Source organism: Miniopterus schreibersii, assembly GCF_964146895.1.
Source record: "Miniopterus schreibersii genome assembly, chromosome: 9".
NCBI classification, from domain to species: domain Eukaryota; kingdom Metazoa; phylum Chordata; class Mammalia; order Chiroptera; family Miniopteridae; genus Miniopterus; species Miniopterus schreibersii.
The window spans coordinates 81767896-81783443 of record NC_138118.1 but is presented as its reverse complement, the minus strand read 5'-3'; the positions used below and the strand labels follow the sequence as shown (position 1 = coordinate 81783443).

The 15548-nt window shown below is 54.3% G+C and overlaps 1 protein-coding gene across 1 annotated transcript; it reads left to right on the top strand.

Annotated features, from left to right (window-relative positions):
* Positions 1-1954: 1954 nt before the first annotated feature.
* Positions 1955-14218, top strand: LANCL2 (LanC like glutathione S-transferase 2). The gene is made up of 9 exons (XM_081147864.1): positions 1955-2257; positions 5581-5698; positions 7390-7597; positions 8424-8571; positions 10124-10270; positions 11541-11723; positions 12021-12197; positions 12726-12798; positions 13520-14218. The coding sequence occupies exons 1-9, from the start codon at positions 2063-2065 to the stop codon at positions 13621-13623; spliced, it is 1353 nt and encodes a 450-aa protein (XP_081003990.1). The 5' UTR covers positions 1955-2062; the 3' UTR covers positions 13624-14218.
* Positions 14219-15548: the final 1330 nt, after the last annotated feature.

Sequence of the window (15548 nt, the reverse complement as noted above, 5' to 3'; positions counted from 1 at the left end):
TGAGATTTGAGGAGTAACAGTGAGGGGCTTGGATAGAACCAAAGAACAAATAATCCTGCTCATCTCCAAGGTCAGCAGGAAGGAATACTGGAGTGGGAGGTTACTGCCAGGGAGTCCTGGGAGTCGGGGTATTTTTTGCCTTTCAATTTCTTCTTTGACCCTTTCCCACCCCCCACCCCATCTCTAGCCAATGTAAATTTTTAAAAAAACAAAACATCTTTCTTTCCCAAACTTACTGTGTAATAGAGCTCCGCCAGCCCCGGGACAGGGACATGTCGTCTGCATCACACCCCACTGCTAGTGGTTCAGACTGACGCCCAGGGCCTGGTCCTTTTCTGGCTGTCATATGGCTCAATAAACCCTTTCCTTTCCGAAAAGCTTTTGGCCGCGAAGGTTTTTTGTTTAACACTCCTAAGGCGGGTGAGCACCAGTGGTTAGGACTGAGCTTCCTCCACAAGGCCCTGAGGGCGGGAGAAAGACTGACCCCAGGACAGGGACTGGGGCAGGGAGGTGGGCGGACCCGCAGGGGTGCTGCCCAACAGGGATCCGGTGGTATCGGTTGCTTCCTTTAACTGAGGATATTGTGCCGAGTAGCCCCTTTAAAGTGATTTCTGCCCGGCCGGGCGTGGCTCAGCGGTTGAGCGTTGGCCTAGGATCTAGGAGATCATGGTTCGATTCCCGGTCGGGGCACAGGCCCGGGTTGCGGGCTCCATCCCCAGTTGAGGGCCTGCAGGAGGCAGCCGATCAATGACTCTCATCATTGATGTTTCTGTCTCTCTCTCCCTCTCCCTGAAATCAATAAAGACGTGGTGTTTTTTTTTTAAAGTGATTTCCTCCCACACTGCTTTCCCGGGGTCAGGGGGGTTCCGCCTGCACAGCCTGGTGCCCTGGGCGAGGCAGCGGATGGGCAGCAGTGGGAGCCAGGCCTGGGAGAGGACGGGGCCTTCCCTGGGCACCGGTTCCCTCCCTCAGGTCACTGTTCAGGTCCTATCAGCGCACCCCTTGCTGGCTCCAGAAAAGCATCCCCACCACCTGTGCCCTAATCCTTCCCCGGCTCGCCCGCGGGTCTGGAATCCGAGCAGAAACCATCTTTGGAATCTGTTTGCTCCTCGCCTGGTACCACCTGGCACCCAACCGGGGTTTAAACGGGGGGAAGACAGGCCCGCAAAGCCTTCCCTCCAACGGGAGAAATCACTGCAGCTCGGGTTCCAAATAATTAAGGAAACAAGGACGGAGGGAGCCTGTGGCACCGGGATGGGCCGCGCTGTGCAGAGCAGACCCGCCGCTCGCGCCCTTTACACGCGTCGCCCCCCCGGGCGGTGACACCGGCAAGGGAGGGACCCTCGGGCGCGGGGGCAGCTGGATGGCTACGTGCTGCCTCCCCGCGTCTCGTGAACAACGACACCCGCTTATTCAAAACACAGGCGCTGAAAACAAACAGGGGGGAACCACCACCCGGCCGGCGGCCCCTCCCCGACGCCCTCCCCGCGGCGGGAGCGGGGGGCGCGCTGCTCCCGGGGCGCCGCCGTCCCCGCAGCGTCTGGGGCGGTCCTGCTACTTATTTACTTATTTATTTAGAGGAAGATTTTTCCCTGATACTGAACAGAGCGAGCCGCAGCCGGCGCCCCGGGGGCCGAGGGCCCCGCCCGGCCGGAGGCAGCGCAGGTGGATGACGGCGCGTCCGGGGCCGCGGACGCCGCGAGCGACCGCGCCTTCCCCCGCCTGGCCGCCCGCGCACCGCCCGGCGGCTCCGGGGCTCGTGCGCGGGGCCCGGCCGCAGGGGGCGCCTCCGGACCGCGGCTCCGGCCCCGCCGCGCGCGCCGCCGACAGCGGGGCGGGGAGGCCGGGAGCCGGCGGGGAACCGCGGGGCTCGCACCGCGCGGGGCGCCCCCGCCGCCAGGCCCCCGCGCGCGCCCCCGCCGCCTCCCGCCGCCCTAAAGGCGGCCCCGGGGGACCAGCCGCGCGCCGACCCGGGCGGCTCCGGGGCGAACGCCGCGCCCGAGGTTTGGCCCCGCGCGCGCGCCGTACCGCGCGGCCCCGGCGCTGGGCCCGGCGCGCGGCGATGGGCGAGACCATGTCCAAGAGGCTGAGGCTGCACCTGGGCGGCGAGGCCGAGATGGAGGAGCGCGCCTTCCCCAACCCCTTCGCGGACTACGAGGCCGCCGCCGCCGCCGCGCCCGCCGCCGGCGCCGAGGACGCGGACGGGGCCGCCCCCGAGCCCGACGAGCTCGGCCTGCCCTTTGGCCACGACGGGAAGGTGAGTCGGCGCCGCGCGGGCCGGGCCGGGGCCGCGCCGGGCCGGGGGGAGCGAGAGCAATGGTAGCGCCCAACCGCCCGCCCCGCCCGCCGCAGCGCGCTGACGTGTTGCCCCGCCCCGGAGCGCGCTGACGTCACCGCGCACGCCCCGCCCAGGGCCCCGGCCCGGCCTCGCCGAGCGCGCACCTGTGTCCGCGCTGGATCCCAGCCGCGCGCTCCCCCGGCGCCCAGCCCGGGGACCCGGCCCGCGTGTTCTGCAGCCACCTGCCCCGCGCCGAGCGCCTCGGGCCCCTCGCGCCGCCGTAGTCCCCTGATGGGCGCCCTGTTTCTGCGCCCCTGGAAGTCACCGGGCCCCGGAATAGCTTTGATTCCAGGCGATGCCCTGGCGCTCGCTCCGCCTCCGCCCGTGCAAAGCACCCCCCCCCGGGGACCCTGCTGGGCGCCCGGCTTTCCCGGGACCGCGGCGGCGTCAGGCCCGCCCCCGGCCGTTTATGCGAAAGAGCCTCGTCCGCGAGCAGCGTGGTCGCGTTGATGGCTCTTGTCTGTGCGCCCAGGGCTTGGAAAGGGGGCGTCTGAAAATATAGTCACCTCGGTGGGTGGCCGAAGGGCGGTGCTGACCTGCACGAAGAGCTGGACCGGGGCAGGCTCGGAAAGTTGGGTTTACTCGGGGAAAGCGGAGGAACCGCAGCCCGGGACGCGCGGGCTGGCGAGCGCCGGGGAGCCCTGGAGACTCGCGGGCTGCGCCTGTGGAGGGTTTACGGGGAAAGGGGCTGGGGGAGGGGTCGCGGTTGCGGGGTTCGTGCTGTGCAGGGCTGGAGGGGCCTTCTTTTCAGAAGCAGGTGAAATCCCAACACGGAAAGTGCCCCTTTTGGTTAACGTCGTTCCTACCTCCCCTCGCCGTGCGCGCCGCGCGGGCTGCAGCGAGGGGCGCGAGCTCGGGGCTCCCCGCCTCCCCCCAGAACAAGGTTTCCTTTCTCAGTATCTGCAGGGGAGATGAAGGGAGAGGTTCGTGTCAGCACAACTGCTTTCGGGTTGGGTGGAACCACGCGTTTACCGGTCAGGTGGAGGTTCCGCGGACCTCGGGCTCTCAATCCCACCTCCCCGCCCCGGCTCCCCAGCCACCGGGAGAACTTTGCCAGAACTGAGAAGGCGGCTTTGAAAGAGCCGTGGGTCTCCATACAGAATCAGAGGCGAGTGACTTCTGAGCCCTGCCGTCCTTACCTGGGGTTGTAACTGGCGGATGGGAGCGGCCGAGTTAGATAAAGCCATCAGTTGCCTTTGTGGTACCTGGCCGGCCCCCAGTCAGTCTCCCCCCCTTTCTTCCCCTTGAAAGATGCCCATCTGGGGGTTTCGAATTCCTATGCCAATACTGATTTTTCTCTACATCTCTGTTTTCACGTCATCTGTTATATTTGTGACTTTAGAGTTCGGATTTTTCTATAATAAAAATTTTATATTTAATGCTGGGAAGCATTAAAAAAATCCATCATTCACAGTAATTATCAGTTGCTCTCCCAATACTGTCCTTCGAGTAAGGAGGCTGCTGCCATGTGATGTTTAGTGAAAGAAGCGAAACAACCTCCGGACAGATTTGAGTCTCCTCGGGAACAGTGAAGCGGGGGAGCAGTTGTCCCGGCTTCCACCTCAGAGAACGAGATAAACACTGATGCTGAAATTACATTTTTTCTTTTTACCCTTTGTATCTGGGAAATGTGACTTTGACCCCAACTGTATATCGAAGTGATTCATATAAAAGAAAATTAAAACAAATAATTAATGGGGCTTGTGTTATCTCGGTGCAGTTAAACAATTAGAATGCGCCAGGATGGGGACCCGAGCCTGTGGGTGATTACTTGCTGGAGGAGAGGGGAAGTGGAAACTTGTTCTTGAACATGGGGGGGGGAGGGTGATTTTAAAAGGTGGAAAGTGCTTCTTAGTTACACAAAATCACAAGATAAAATGAACGTGAATTAAGTTCCACTATCTTCTGTGTAGATGCTTTATGACTGGCTGGTTATTATATTTTTAATTAATAAAATATTACATTATTAATGTAATTAAGATAGATAATATCAAAGTACACATTTATTTTGATAGACGCAGAATGTCACGAAAACGAGGGTATTATGGGTTGGATTGTCTCCCCAAAAGATACGTCGGAGTCCTAACCACAGAAACCAGAATAGGGCGACGTCTTTCAAGGAAATGCAATTAGCCAGGATACGGTCCTTTCACGGACGGAAGAAGGCAACTGTGTCCCCGGCCCTTCCGAGAAGGTGTCCTTGGGCGTATCCTACTCTCAGCCTTTGGAATGTAAATGAATCTTTCTCAGAAAGTGACAAACTCATTTGACTTCAGTTCTAGGGCCTCGCCGTCCTTTGAGATGTAAATGATGGATGCCTCCAGGATTGAGTCAACCCGCCTGGAGTTCTCACACCTTATGCACCTATCACTTAATTTCTAAGGTTTGCTAAATTTCCCCTGAGGAAGACTTCCAGCAATAAACAAAAATACTCCAAGCCTTAGCTGTTAGCAGTGTTGATACATAATATTTTTAAATACTTTATCACTTTCTCACCTGATAGGCGCACCATGGCACCTGTACTTCCTTGCGGAGTGATCGACCGTTTTTGCATATACTTGTCCTTTGATTTGTTTTCTTTTTATGAGATACATTGACAACTTTAGGTTTATTTCCATATTGCTGTGGTCTTCTTTATTTATAGTTTTATATTACAAGTATTCCCCCGTTGTCATTAACTTTTCGAGTTAAATGTATTGGAGTGACATTGGTTAGTACGATTACGTAGGCTTCAAGGGTACATTTCTGGGATCCCTGATCTGTGTGCTGCATCGTGTGTCCACCACCCAAAGCCAAGTCTCCTTCCCTCACCGTGTGTCTGGCCCCTTCCCCTTAACGACCGTCCCCCCCCTTCCTTCTGGTAACCACCGTCCCGTTGTCCGTGTCTGTGAGTTTTTGTCATTGACTTTTAAACCATCTCTCTTATTTTCTTTAACTTTTAGATGTTAAAATATTTGTGTAGTCATAGTCACCATTTTTTAATGATTCTTTCCTTTTGGTTTCTGCAACTTTTTTTTTTTTTTTTTTTTGATCCTACTTAAGACAGTGTATGTAGGGTATTATCTCATTTAAAAACTTACCTTAAAAAAACCAAGGCACACTCTCCAACCAGTGAAGCATTGAAATGGGCCAGGTAATATGACCTCTACCTGTTAATGATCTTACGACTTAGACTGGTGAAGTATTTATTACAACATTACCCTGTTCTTGTGCAATTTATACTGATGCCTTTTGGTTCTCAGATCATTCATACTTTCACGAGGCGGATCCAGAGCAAAATCAAAGATCTCCTACAGCAGATGGAAGAAGGGCTGAAGACGGCCGATCCACATGACTGCTCTGCGTATACTGGCTGGACAGGTGAGACGGGGGTGGGCGCGGCTGGTTGTTCGATTCTTAGATCGAGATATGTGAGACTTGGGCTTGACACATTTTTCTCTTGTAAGATGGTAAAGCTTACACCCTTTCAACAACATTTTGAACAGTCTTCATAGGTGAGATGCTTTGTAATTTTATTTCTAAAGAAATTCTGCCTGGAAGTTTGAAACTTAATATGTAGAATGTCATATTATTATAACATTATTGGACCTAAAATACAGCTGTCTATAAAAATATATAACGAGCCCAGCCAGCGTGGCTCAGAGCTTGAACACTGACCTATGATCCAGGAGATCACAGTTCAGTTCCCAGTCAGGGCACATGCCCGGGTTCTGGGCTCCATCCCTGGTAGGGGGCGTGCAGGAGGCAGCCGATCAATGACTCTCTCATCATTGATGTTTCTATCTCTCTCTCTCCTTCTTCCTTCCTCTCTCTGAAATCAATAAAGACATATTTAAAACTACATATACGTGATAAATACAGTTTATAAATAAATAAATAAAATGTGTAATGAGAGCACACTTGCCCTGGGGTCCATTTTTTCTTTTCTTTTTTTCGCTTTTGTTGCTTTGATCTTTGTGACAAGTTGTAGTTGTGTGATTTCCCTGGCCCGTTATATGTAAAATTCATCTAATACAAATTTAAGAAAAAAATTCAACAACTTTATACATAATATTCCATGCTCCTCACTCGCTGCCCCACCCCAGAATGTGTGTGCCCCTGAGGGCAGTGATGCAGACCTTTGCAGACAGTTAGTGAGCAGGGGCAGAAGCCGGCTTAACCCTGCAGAGTTGGTCAAGCACACAAACCCGCACATCTAGCACTGCCCTGGAGAAAGCCAACCGGGGGCCGTCAGCACTCAGCCCGGCTTCCTGGAATCTGGAGAAAGTACAGTCGTAAGAATCCCACCTCACAGGGAACAGGAAGGGCCGAGCAGGTGTATCCACAGAGAAGCGTGAGAACCCTCAGCATCTCTAGCCGGGCAGACGGAAGGCCGTCAGTAAAGACTGAAGGGGCGACTGCCTCGGGTGCTCGACAGCAACACAAGACTTCAAGAAACAGAAAAAATTAAGGAAACACAGTGCCACCCAAGGAGCAAAGTAATTTCCCAGTAACACCCGCAAAGAAACGGAGGTCTGTGGTTTGCCTGGTAAGGAATTCAAATTAGTTGTTTTAAGAAAGCTCAGTGAGCTACAAGAGAACACGGAAAAACATTTCATTGAAATCAGGAAAACAGAACAGAATCAAAATGAGAAGTTTAACAGAGAGAGAGAGAAATCCTAAAAAAGAACCAAACAGGAATTCTACAGCTGAAGAATGCAGTGAATGAAATGAGAAGTGCAGCTGAGCATCGACCGAAAAACAGACCCTGAGCTTGAGAGGAGCTCACGCTAAACGTTTGGGGATGAGCGGGAGGCTGTCCCTTGCTTGTCGAGGAGGCTCCATATGGGGTCACTGTCGGGACACTTAGCACGATAATATATTTAAAGCTGTGTTAAGTTTTTTCTACCCTGAGGTATGTGTTTTTTTTTTCATTGAAAAGAAAGCGATCTCATTTCTTTGATGTTGCCCTTCAGAAATGTAGGTTTTATGTAGGTTTTTCCTGTAAACATAAAATAATGTCCTAAAGGGAAAGGTACTAATGCTCTTATTGGGGCCGGGGAATTTTCCAGGCATAGCCCTGTTGTACCTGCAGCTGTACCGGGTCACCTGTGACCAGACCTACCTGCTGCGGTCCCTGGATTACGTGAAGAGGACACTTCGGAACCTGAATGGCCGCAGGGTCACGTTCCTCTGTGGAGACGCCGGGCCGCTTGCCGTGGGAGCCGTGGTGTACCATAAACTCAGGAGTGATTGCGAGTCCCAGGAATGCATCGCAAAGTGAGCGTTTAAAACTGGCAGTATTTTCTCCAAATTCTCAGTTGGAGGTCTTGCTGTAGAAAGAGGATGAAAAAGGAAATCATTTTTTAATTCATCTACTGTTGCAAACAGATCTCTCCAAGAAGTGAAGAGCTTGTGTGTGAATCTTGAGCAGAGTGTGGGATCATGTGCCCCCTTTCTGCCCAAGCTGCGCTGGCCCTAATTTGGGGGGGGGGGCACGCGTTTCTTTGTGTCACTTCAGTCATTTTTCTGAAGTAATTTTTGGCTGCCTTCAGTGCATGAACATTAGCCTGTGTGCCTCAGACCTACTGTAACAGTTGTCCTCCACCTGCTATGGGGCAGTTACCGAGTGTCGACCTTTTTTGCATCTGTTGGCTTCTGTTCTTTTCTGGACAAGCAGAAATCAGCGCTCACTCCCGTGGGCTGTGGTCTCCGGCTCATGCTAGTCTGTTCTTGTTGGTTGTAAGACAGGCGACTTGGGCTCATTCCCAGGCATTGGCCACATTTTACTACCCTTTTCATTTAGATTTTAAGTCCCTCTCTTCTGATGCTGGATTTCAGAATTGAGTGTCTTCTCTTACGTGGTTTAGGGTAGGCGTAAGGTAGACACCGTGACCACAAAGATGTTTTGTTCCTCATTGTGACACCTGAGAGAGAAGTCAGTGAAGGGGAAAAGCTTTTGTCTTCTGCTTTTTTTGTATTTTTTAAAATCAGTTTTAAATTGAAAATAAATAACAGGTAACTCCTAAAGGAACAGGGTTACTTAGAGTTTCGGGAAGGTGTCTTAGACCTTCCCTGGGAAAACAGACATTTTCTTGTTGGGTAGACTCTTGCAGCTCCAGAGAAGCGTCGTCTGCCGAGATTCGGACCTTCCCGACGAGCTGCTGTATGGCCGGGCAGGGTATCTGTACGCCCTACTCTACCTGAACACGGAGATTGGGCCAGGCACCGTGTGTGAGTCGGCCGTTAAAGAGGTATCGTGGGGTCACCGACAACTGCAGGCGTCCTCTCACCCCTCCCATTCAGACATGTCTGTCAGCATAGTTAGAGCAGAGGCTGGACTCCACTCCCATGCGACAGTAACTTCTCAAAGCATCTCATAAGTTTTGTGAATAGCTCCTTTCTATCCTTTCTAGGAATTTTTTTCTTTTTTAAATCTGCACTCCCCTTAGGCCTGTATCCATTTGGCTGTTTTTACTAGACTCAAACAACCATGGCTTCAGAAAGATAGAATGTTTCTCTCTCATGGGATGTCTGAACTGGTAGGTGGTCCTGGGAAGATGGCGAGGGACCCTTCTATCTTGTTCTGCCGTATCCTGCGGGCATGTCCTTGTCTGTATGACCAAAGCTAGTTGAGCACCGTCGCCCAGGACACAGGTGAGGCAGTGGAAGATGAGCTACTTCCTTTTTAAGGCCAAGAACGAGAAGTTTCCCACCTTCCTTCTGCTCACATCCCACTTACAGAACGTAAGTCATGTGACAGTCCAGCTGTTTCGGGCTCAGAGGTCAGGAGCCCAGCCAAAACTTGGAGCACAGTTACCAAAAGTATGAAGGGAGTCAGGATATCAGGAGCCAGTCAGTGTCTGTGCCACAGCCTCATTACAGATATGCGAGTCTTCATCTGATCTAACTGAAGTTCTGCACACCACAGTGACCTCATGTCACAGCCTTTCCCACACACAGCCGGTTCCTGCAGCCTTTCCCACACACGGCCGGTTCCTGCAGCCTTTCCCACACACGGCCGGTTCCTGCAGCCTTTCCCACACACGGCCGGTTCCTGCAGCCTTTCCCACACACGGCCGGTTCCTGCAGCCTTGCCCACACATAGCTGGTTCCTGCAGCCTTGCCCACACACGGCCGGTTCCTGCAGCCTTTCCCACACACGGCCGGTTCCTGCAGCCTTTCCCACACACGGCCGGTTCCTGCAGCCTTTCCCACACACGGCCGGTTCCTGCAGCCTTGCCCACACATAGCTGGTTCCTGCAGCCTTTCCCACACACGGCCGGTTCCTGCAGCCTTGCCCACACATAGCTGGTTCCTGCAGCCTTGCCCACACACGGCTGGTTCCTGCAGCCTTTCCCACACATAGCTGGTTCCTGCAGCCTTGCCCACACATGGCCGGTTCCTGCAGCCTTTCCCACACACGGCCGGTTCCTGCAGCCTTGCCCACACACGGCCGGTTCCTGCAGCCTTTCATGGGAGATCACCAGTCTTTTGGGGAAAACATAGCTACAAAGCAACTAAGTAGTCTAGAATATTCTTTATAGGAAGCTTTTCTAGATTCTAGTAAACTGTTTATACAGACAACTTTTGATTCCTGGTCTGACTTCTTAATGTCTTTTTCTACCCTGAGATTGTCTTTTGATTTCTCTATGGCTATATTTCTTAATTTACAAAATAAAGATAACAGTGTTGGCTACTGAGTGCTTAAAGATTTCTAGATTATCCAAAGGCATGTTGTTAGTGGTCATTAAACTAAAATAGAATGTAAGTTTTTAGCCGTAAGCTGCGTCATCATCCCTGTAGGTCGTCACTGCTATCATTGAGTCCGGCAAGGCTCTGTCCCGGGATGAAAGGAAGACTGAGCGCTGCCCCCTGCTGTATCAGTGGCACAGAAAGCAGTATGTGGGAGCAGCCCACGGCATGGCTGGGATTTACTACATGTTGATGCAGGTAAGTGAGAGTGCTCTGAATACTGATATAGTATAAAATAGCAGATCAAATAGGAAAACGGAGCTAAAACTTTTATGTAGGCCACGCAGGCTGAAATGAAACCAGGATCCTCCTTTGAGTCATGATGCCTAAGCTCTGCTTCACACCCCCGAGCAGCGGACTCCTGGGAGCATAGTCGGTGATGGCTTTGTACAGATCAGGTGCCTGCCGCCCGCACTCTGGGTCCTGCTGCTGGTGGAAGGAGTTGCTCTTCCAACAGGGAGAAGCTCCCGGGAGCACGCGGGCCTCGCAGTGTCCACCGTGCCCTGGATGAAAACAGAAGCTTACCGTTTTACTCTCTGCTGAGACCATAGAGTTGGTATCTGAAGGGAAGCTTACTTACCGTAAATACTGTGGACTCTGAGGATGTGGAAGATATTTTTCAACTTTAATTGTCTGTAGGATGAATTATTTACGTAAATTCCTTGTTTGTGTAGACTTCATAGAATAAGCATCTTTAAGCTTTATCATTGCCATTGTGTACAGAAAGAGACTAAAAATACAAGTGTGTGAATGTAAAAAACACCACCACCCGACCAGGGCAGGGACCTCTTCATACTCAGACACCCCAACCTGCTGTCAGTCGGGTTCCAGGTTTCTCGCTGGTTCACTGTTGAGGTTGGGATCCTGTCCCGCAGTCTTCGCTGAATCTGCGGGACAAGTCCTGACTCCCCCCACCAGGCAGGCCAAGGCCCCGCCCCAAATATCGCTCCAACACCCCTCCAGCCTTAAGGCCTACCCTGCCTCTCCCTGTCCTGTGTAGGTATTTGAAAGGCCCCTTTACGACAGCCAGCCAGCCCTCTGTGGTGGTTTGCCAGCTTTGTGTGTTCACTTGGTATTTAGTCACGGTGCCGAGAGACGTGGTCAGACGTTATTCTGAACAGGTCTGTGAGACATTCTGGGTGAGATTTATATTAAATGGGTGGACTTAGTGAAGCAGTCTGCCCTTCCGGGTGGCTGTGCCTTATCCATGCAGTCGAAGGCCTCCCCCAAGAAGAGAGATGCCCCAGGAGATGCCTGCAGACTTCAGCTGCAGCATCAGAGCTGAAATAAAACAGCCCTGCCCTAGCGTTAAATGACCCAATGATTGAATTAATGCTAATTTTATATGTGTCAGTATTACCTCAGTATTCCAGGTAATTGGTACTTTATTAGCCACGGCACAGAGGTTTTTTTAAAAAAATAAACTTTAGAAAAATAGATTGAATGTTTTATTTTTGTTTGTTTAAAGCCAGCAGCAAAAGTGGACCCAGAAACCCTGGTGGAGATGGTGAAGCCCAGCATCGATTACCTGCGCCACAAACGCTTCCGCTCCGGGAATTACCCGTCCTCGCTAAGCAACGAAACGGACCGGCTGGTCCACTGGTGCCACGGGGCCCCGGGGGTCATCCACATGCTGATGCAAGCTTACAAGGTCAGTGTCCCCACGGCCACGGGCGCCCGGGGTCCAGTCCCGACACCCTGTCCTCAGCACCGGCTCCTCGGTCTGGCTCGGTCGGCATTGCCATTCGGGAAGCTGTACTTTAGAATGACCTGCAGTCACGGGCTCCACGGAGGATGGTGGTGCACGGACAGACGGAGATGGTCGGAGCTGCAGCGGGAGTGGCTGGTGGTGTGTCTGTCCCCAGGGCCGTGCAGTTTCCTAGCCAGGAGGGGACTTTGTCGCTAACTTGCCGAGAGCCCCGCTGAGCCCTGCTGCTCTCACCACCAGGTGTTCAAGGAGGAGAAGTACCTGAAGGAGGCGCTGGAGTGCAGCGACGTGATCTGGCAGCGGGGCCTGCTGCGGAAGGGCTACGGGGTCTGCCACGGGACCGCCGGGAACGGCTACTCCTTCCTGTCCCTCTACCACCTCACACAGGACAAGAAGTACCTCTACCGGGCTTGCAAGGTGAGGGCGGCCGACCAGACAGCGTCTGGACACTCCAGGCAGAGTCCCCTGGCAGCCTCCTGTCACCCTGTGCCCCCGGCCGCACTGCTGCTGCTGTTTCCCGGCACGGCCTGTCCCGGCCTCTCTCCACCGCCCCGGAGTGGGACCCACGCTCCTGGGTTCACGGAGCCGGGGCCCTCGCCCCTCCTCTGCCCCCCGCGTTCCGGCCTCACACTGCACGCTCCCTCCTGCCCACCTCTCCAGCGGGCGCGCCTGTGTCCCCCCGAGCATTGTGCCAGCTGGTTGTGCCGTCGGGAACGACCTTCCCCGAAACCTGCACGGCGACTCCTTTCCGCCCAGGCTCAGCCTGAGGGACGCCCGCAGTCTGCCTCCCCAGCTGAGGAGAGGTGGCCTGCGTTCGGCCCGGGGCCCGCGCTCCGTTGCCCACGACCCCCTCTGCCTGCTGGGGCCCCCGGTGAAGCCGTCGTGATGTCTCGTTGCCTCTTCTCCGGGTGAAACCTCCAGCCCTGAAAAGATGTATCTTCTTAGTTTGCAGAGTGGTGTCTGGATTACGGAGCCCACGGGTGCCGCATCCCGGACAGGCCCTACTCTCTCTTTGAAGGTGAGGGGGGCTCTGGGTGTTGGGTGCGTGGGTCTGGCCCCCCGTCCCTGCGTGACGGTCACCGATACCTGTGACACTGCTTGGGTGACGACTCCGCAGCTGACAACACAGTAGTTTATTGCTGAGGAGCCCACCCAGCCTCTTTACGGCACCCGTTCCCTGCTCCTGCGAATGTCTTCCAAGTGCCTTGGGCCTCTTGTGAAGCAAACGTGCGGACAGGACGGGGAACGCTGGCTCCTTGGGGACGGCGGCGATAAGCCACAGCCTCTGTGTTCCCGGTGCGGGGTGGTGTGTGTCTGTCACGGGGACCTCGTCAGTTACTTACGTGTATTTAATTGCTCAAGTCATATAAAGAAGTGTGACTAATCAGTACTAGCAATTAAAAAGCAGTAGTAATTAGAAATAGTAGTAGTTGGAAAAAGTAGTAAGAGAATATTGAAGAAAGTTCTGAAAAACAAGAGCAGTGACAGGAAGTCAACAAACAGTGTTAACAGCCTGCTGCGGGCACAGCAGGTAGAACGTAATTCAGGAGAGCAAGACAAGCTCCGCAGGGAGGCCGCCCCTTTATTCCTGGGGGGACGTGTGTGCGCGTGCGTGCGTGTGTGTGTGCGCGTATGTGTGTGCGCGTGAATTTTACCTGGGGTGGCCCGACAGAGGAGGTGGTGAAGGTCGCTGTGTGTCCCCTCGGCGTCGTCGTAAAGGCCCCCGTCTGACCTTGCAGGCATGGCTGGCGCCATCCATTTCCTCTCCGACATCCTGGTACCCGAGACCTCACGGTTTCCGGCGTTTGAACTTGGCTCTTCGCCGACGGATAAAAAGGTGTAAAAAGACTCCTAAGGGACCCTTTTGGACCAAAAGCCACAGACTGCTCAGTGCCTGACCGAGAACCAGCTGTGCATCCCGAGAGGGCCAGGAGAACAGACACGGCTCAGGCCCCCGTGTGCGGAGACCCGCGACCCAGAGCATGAGTGACAGCTCCTCCCTCGAGCCCTGCGCTGCCAGGCCCCCTCGCGGTGCCCACCCGGTTCTCACACCCGGTTCCCTAGCGTTTGCATGTCTCGTGGCGTTTGTTGTTTGTATGTGTCAGTCGTGCTAAACAGAAAGCCCTCCTGTGCCCCCGGCGCAGCTGACCCCGGACCTGGGCGGCCCCCTCTGTAAATAACCCTCACGGTGGAGCACCGTCTGCGCTAACGTGCCGGGAGCATCGGGAAGATGCCCTGGTGACACCCAGTGATCAGTTTTCAGCACTTCTGTGTGTCCCTTTCAGGCGAGCGTGAGGCAAGGGCCACTCCCAGCTGAGAGGCCGAGCTAAGCGGGTTTGGCTGGAACGGTTGGAGGGCGAGGCCCTCCCACAAGTGTTTTTGTGCTCACTTTGGTGTTGTTTGTTGTTGTGGTTTATTAAATTTTTCTTTTAATCCTCCCCTGAGGACACACGTTTGTTGACTTGAGAGGAGAGGGGGAGAGGAACATGGATGTGAGTGAGCCATCGCTCAGCTGCCTCCTGTATGCGCCCGACCTGGGACCAAACCCACAGCCTTGGGGTGCGCGGGATGACACTCCAGCCACCTGAGCCACCCGGCCGCGCTCCCCTTGGTGTTCCTGAGAAGCTGGGGTGCCTCGCATCTCGGGCTCCCGACCTCAGCAGGGTCCGGGTCTTTGCTCGAAGTCCCCTGGGCTCCTTGGGGTCCTGGCGAGTGGCTTCAGGACGTGAGGGACAGCAGTCAAGGAAAAGCCCCTCGTGACCACGCTGTGGACCAGGCAGCAGCGACGGGCCTGGGCAGTTCTCGGTTCACTCTGCGCTACTAAAGCAGGTGCACCTCCATCCCGTATCGTTCCCCGTGTTGTTTTAAGTTCAGTGAATAAAATTCCAGAGGGTGACAAGCAGAAAGTCTTCCCCTGGTCCTCTGTCCCCGTCAGAACTCCGTCAGTTACAAGTTTGGGATCAACACAGTTCCTACACTTTGTCCGCTGTGTGAGCGATGACAGCCTCGCGTGGGGAAATGTATTCGGCATAAAGGCGCTGGTCTTCATTTATGCCCATGGGCAACTGTCCTACCGAGAACCTGTGGTACCTGACGTTTATTTAAAACGGGCGCCACTTTGGATTAGCGTGCACTCGGTAATTCTGAAACAGTCCCGTGTTTAGGAGGGTTTCTCCCCGTGGGAGGGTTGGTCTGGAGTTTGTCGCCTGGCGAGCGGAGGCCGGGTCATGAAAGAAGCAGGTCCGGGTGCCTGGCCCTTGTCTAGATGTCATCGGTCGGTCCCCCCTCCACTCCTCCCTCAAAGGAGGAGGAAGATTGACGTAGAAGACGAGTCTCCACACCCGGGCTCCTAGGGTGCGGCCCGGCTGACACTGACGTGGCCCATCTCTAAACGGTACGGGAGCCCTCGTCACGGACACTCGTTTCTAAGTCACGACCGTTTCCTTTCACGTTGGGTTGACCTCCGCGATCGCAGAGCCTCGTGGCTGCATTCTAGCAGCTGTCCTGGGCCTGCTCACCGCCTCTCGGGCGGCCCGGGCTGTCACCTGGAGGTGATGCCGTCACCAATGAGCTGGGCTCAGCCAGGTCACTGGCGATCCTGTCAGAGTATAGATGACACTTTAAAAGAGTTTTGTTGCAAAAGAGGAAAGAAATGGGGCCGTGGTGAGAGAAATTGGATCAAGAAAATACTTTTTTAAGTTCAGAAAAATAGCATGTTTGTAAGTGCCTGGGCGAGACCCGGTGGGCAGCTGTTGAAAATGTGACGAG

Excerpts from the sequence above, each read along its gene's own strand:
- LANCL2 (XM_081147864.1), top strand. The coding sequence starts at position 2,063 with ATGGGCGAGACCATGTCCAAGAGGCTGAGGCTGCACCTGGGCGGCGAG. Across the intron at positions 7,598-8,423 it reads TCCCAGGAATGCATCGCAAA|ACTCTTGCAGCTCCAGAGAA; the intron begins GTGAGCGTTTAA and ends CTTGTTGGGTAG. Across the intron at positions 8,572-10,123 it reads GTGAGTCGGCCGTTAAAGAG|GTCGTCACTGCTATCATTGA; the intron begins GTATCGTGGGGT and ends TCATCCCTGTAG.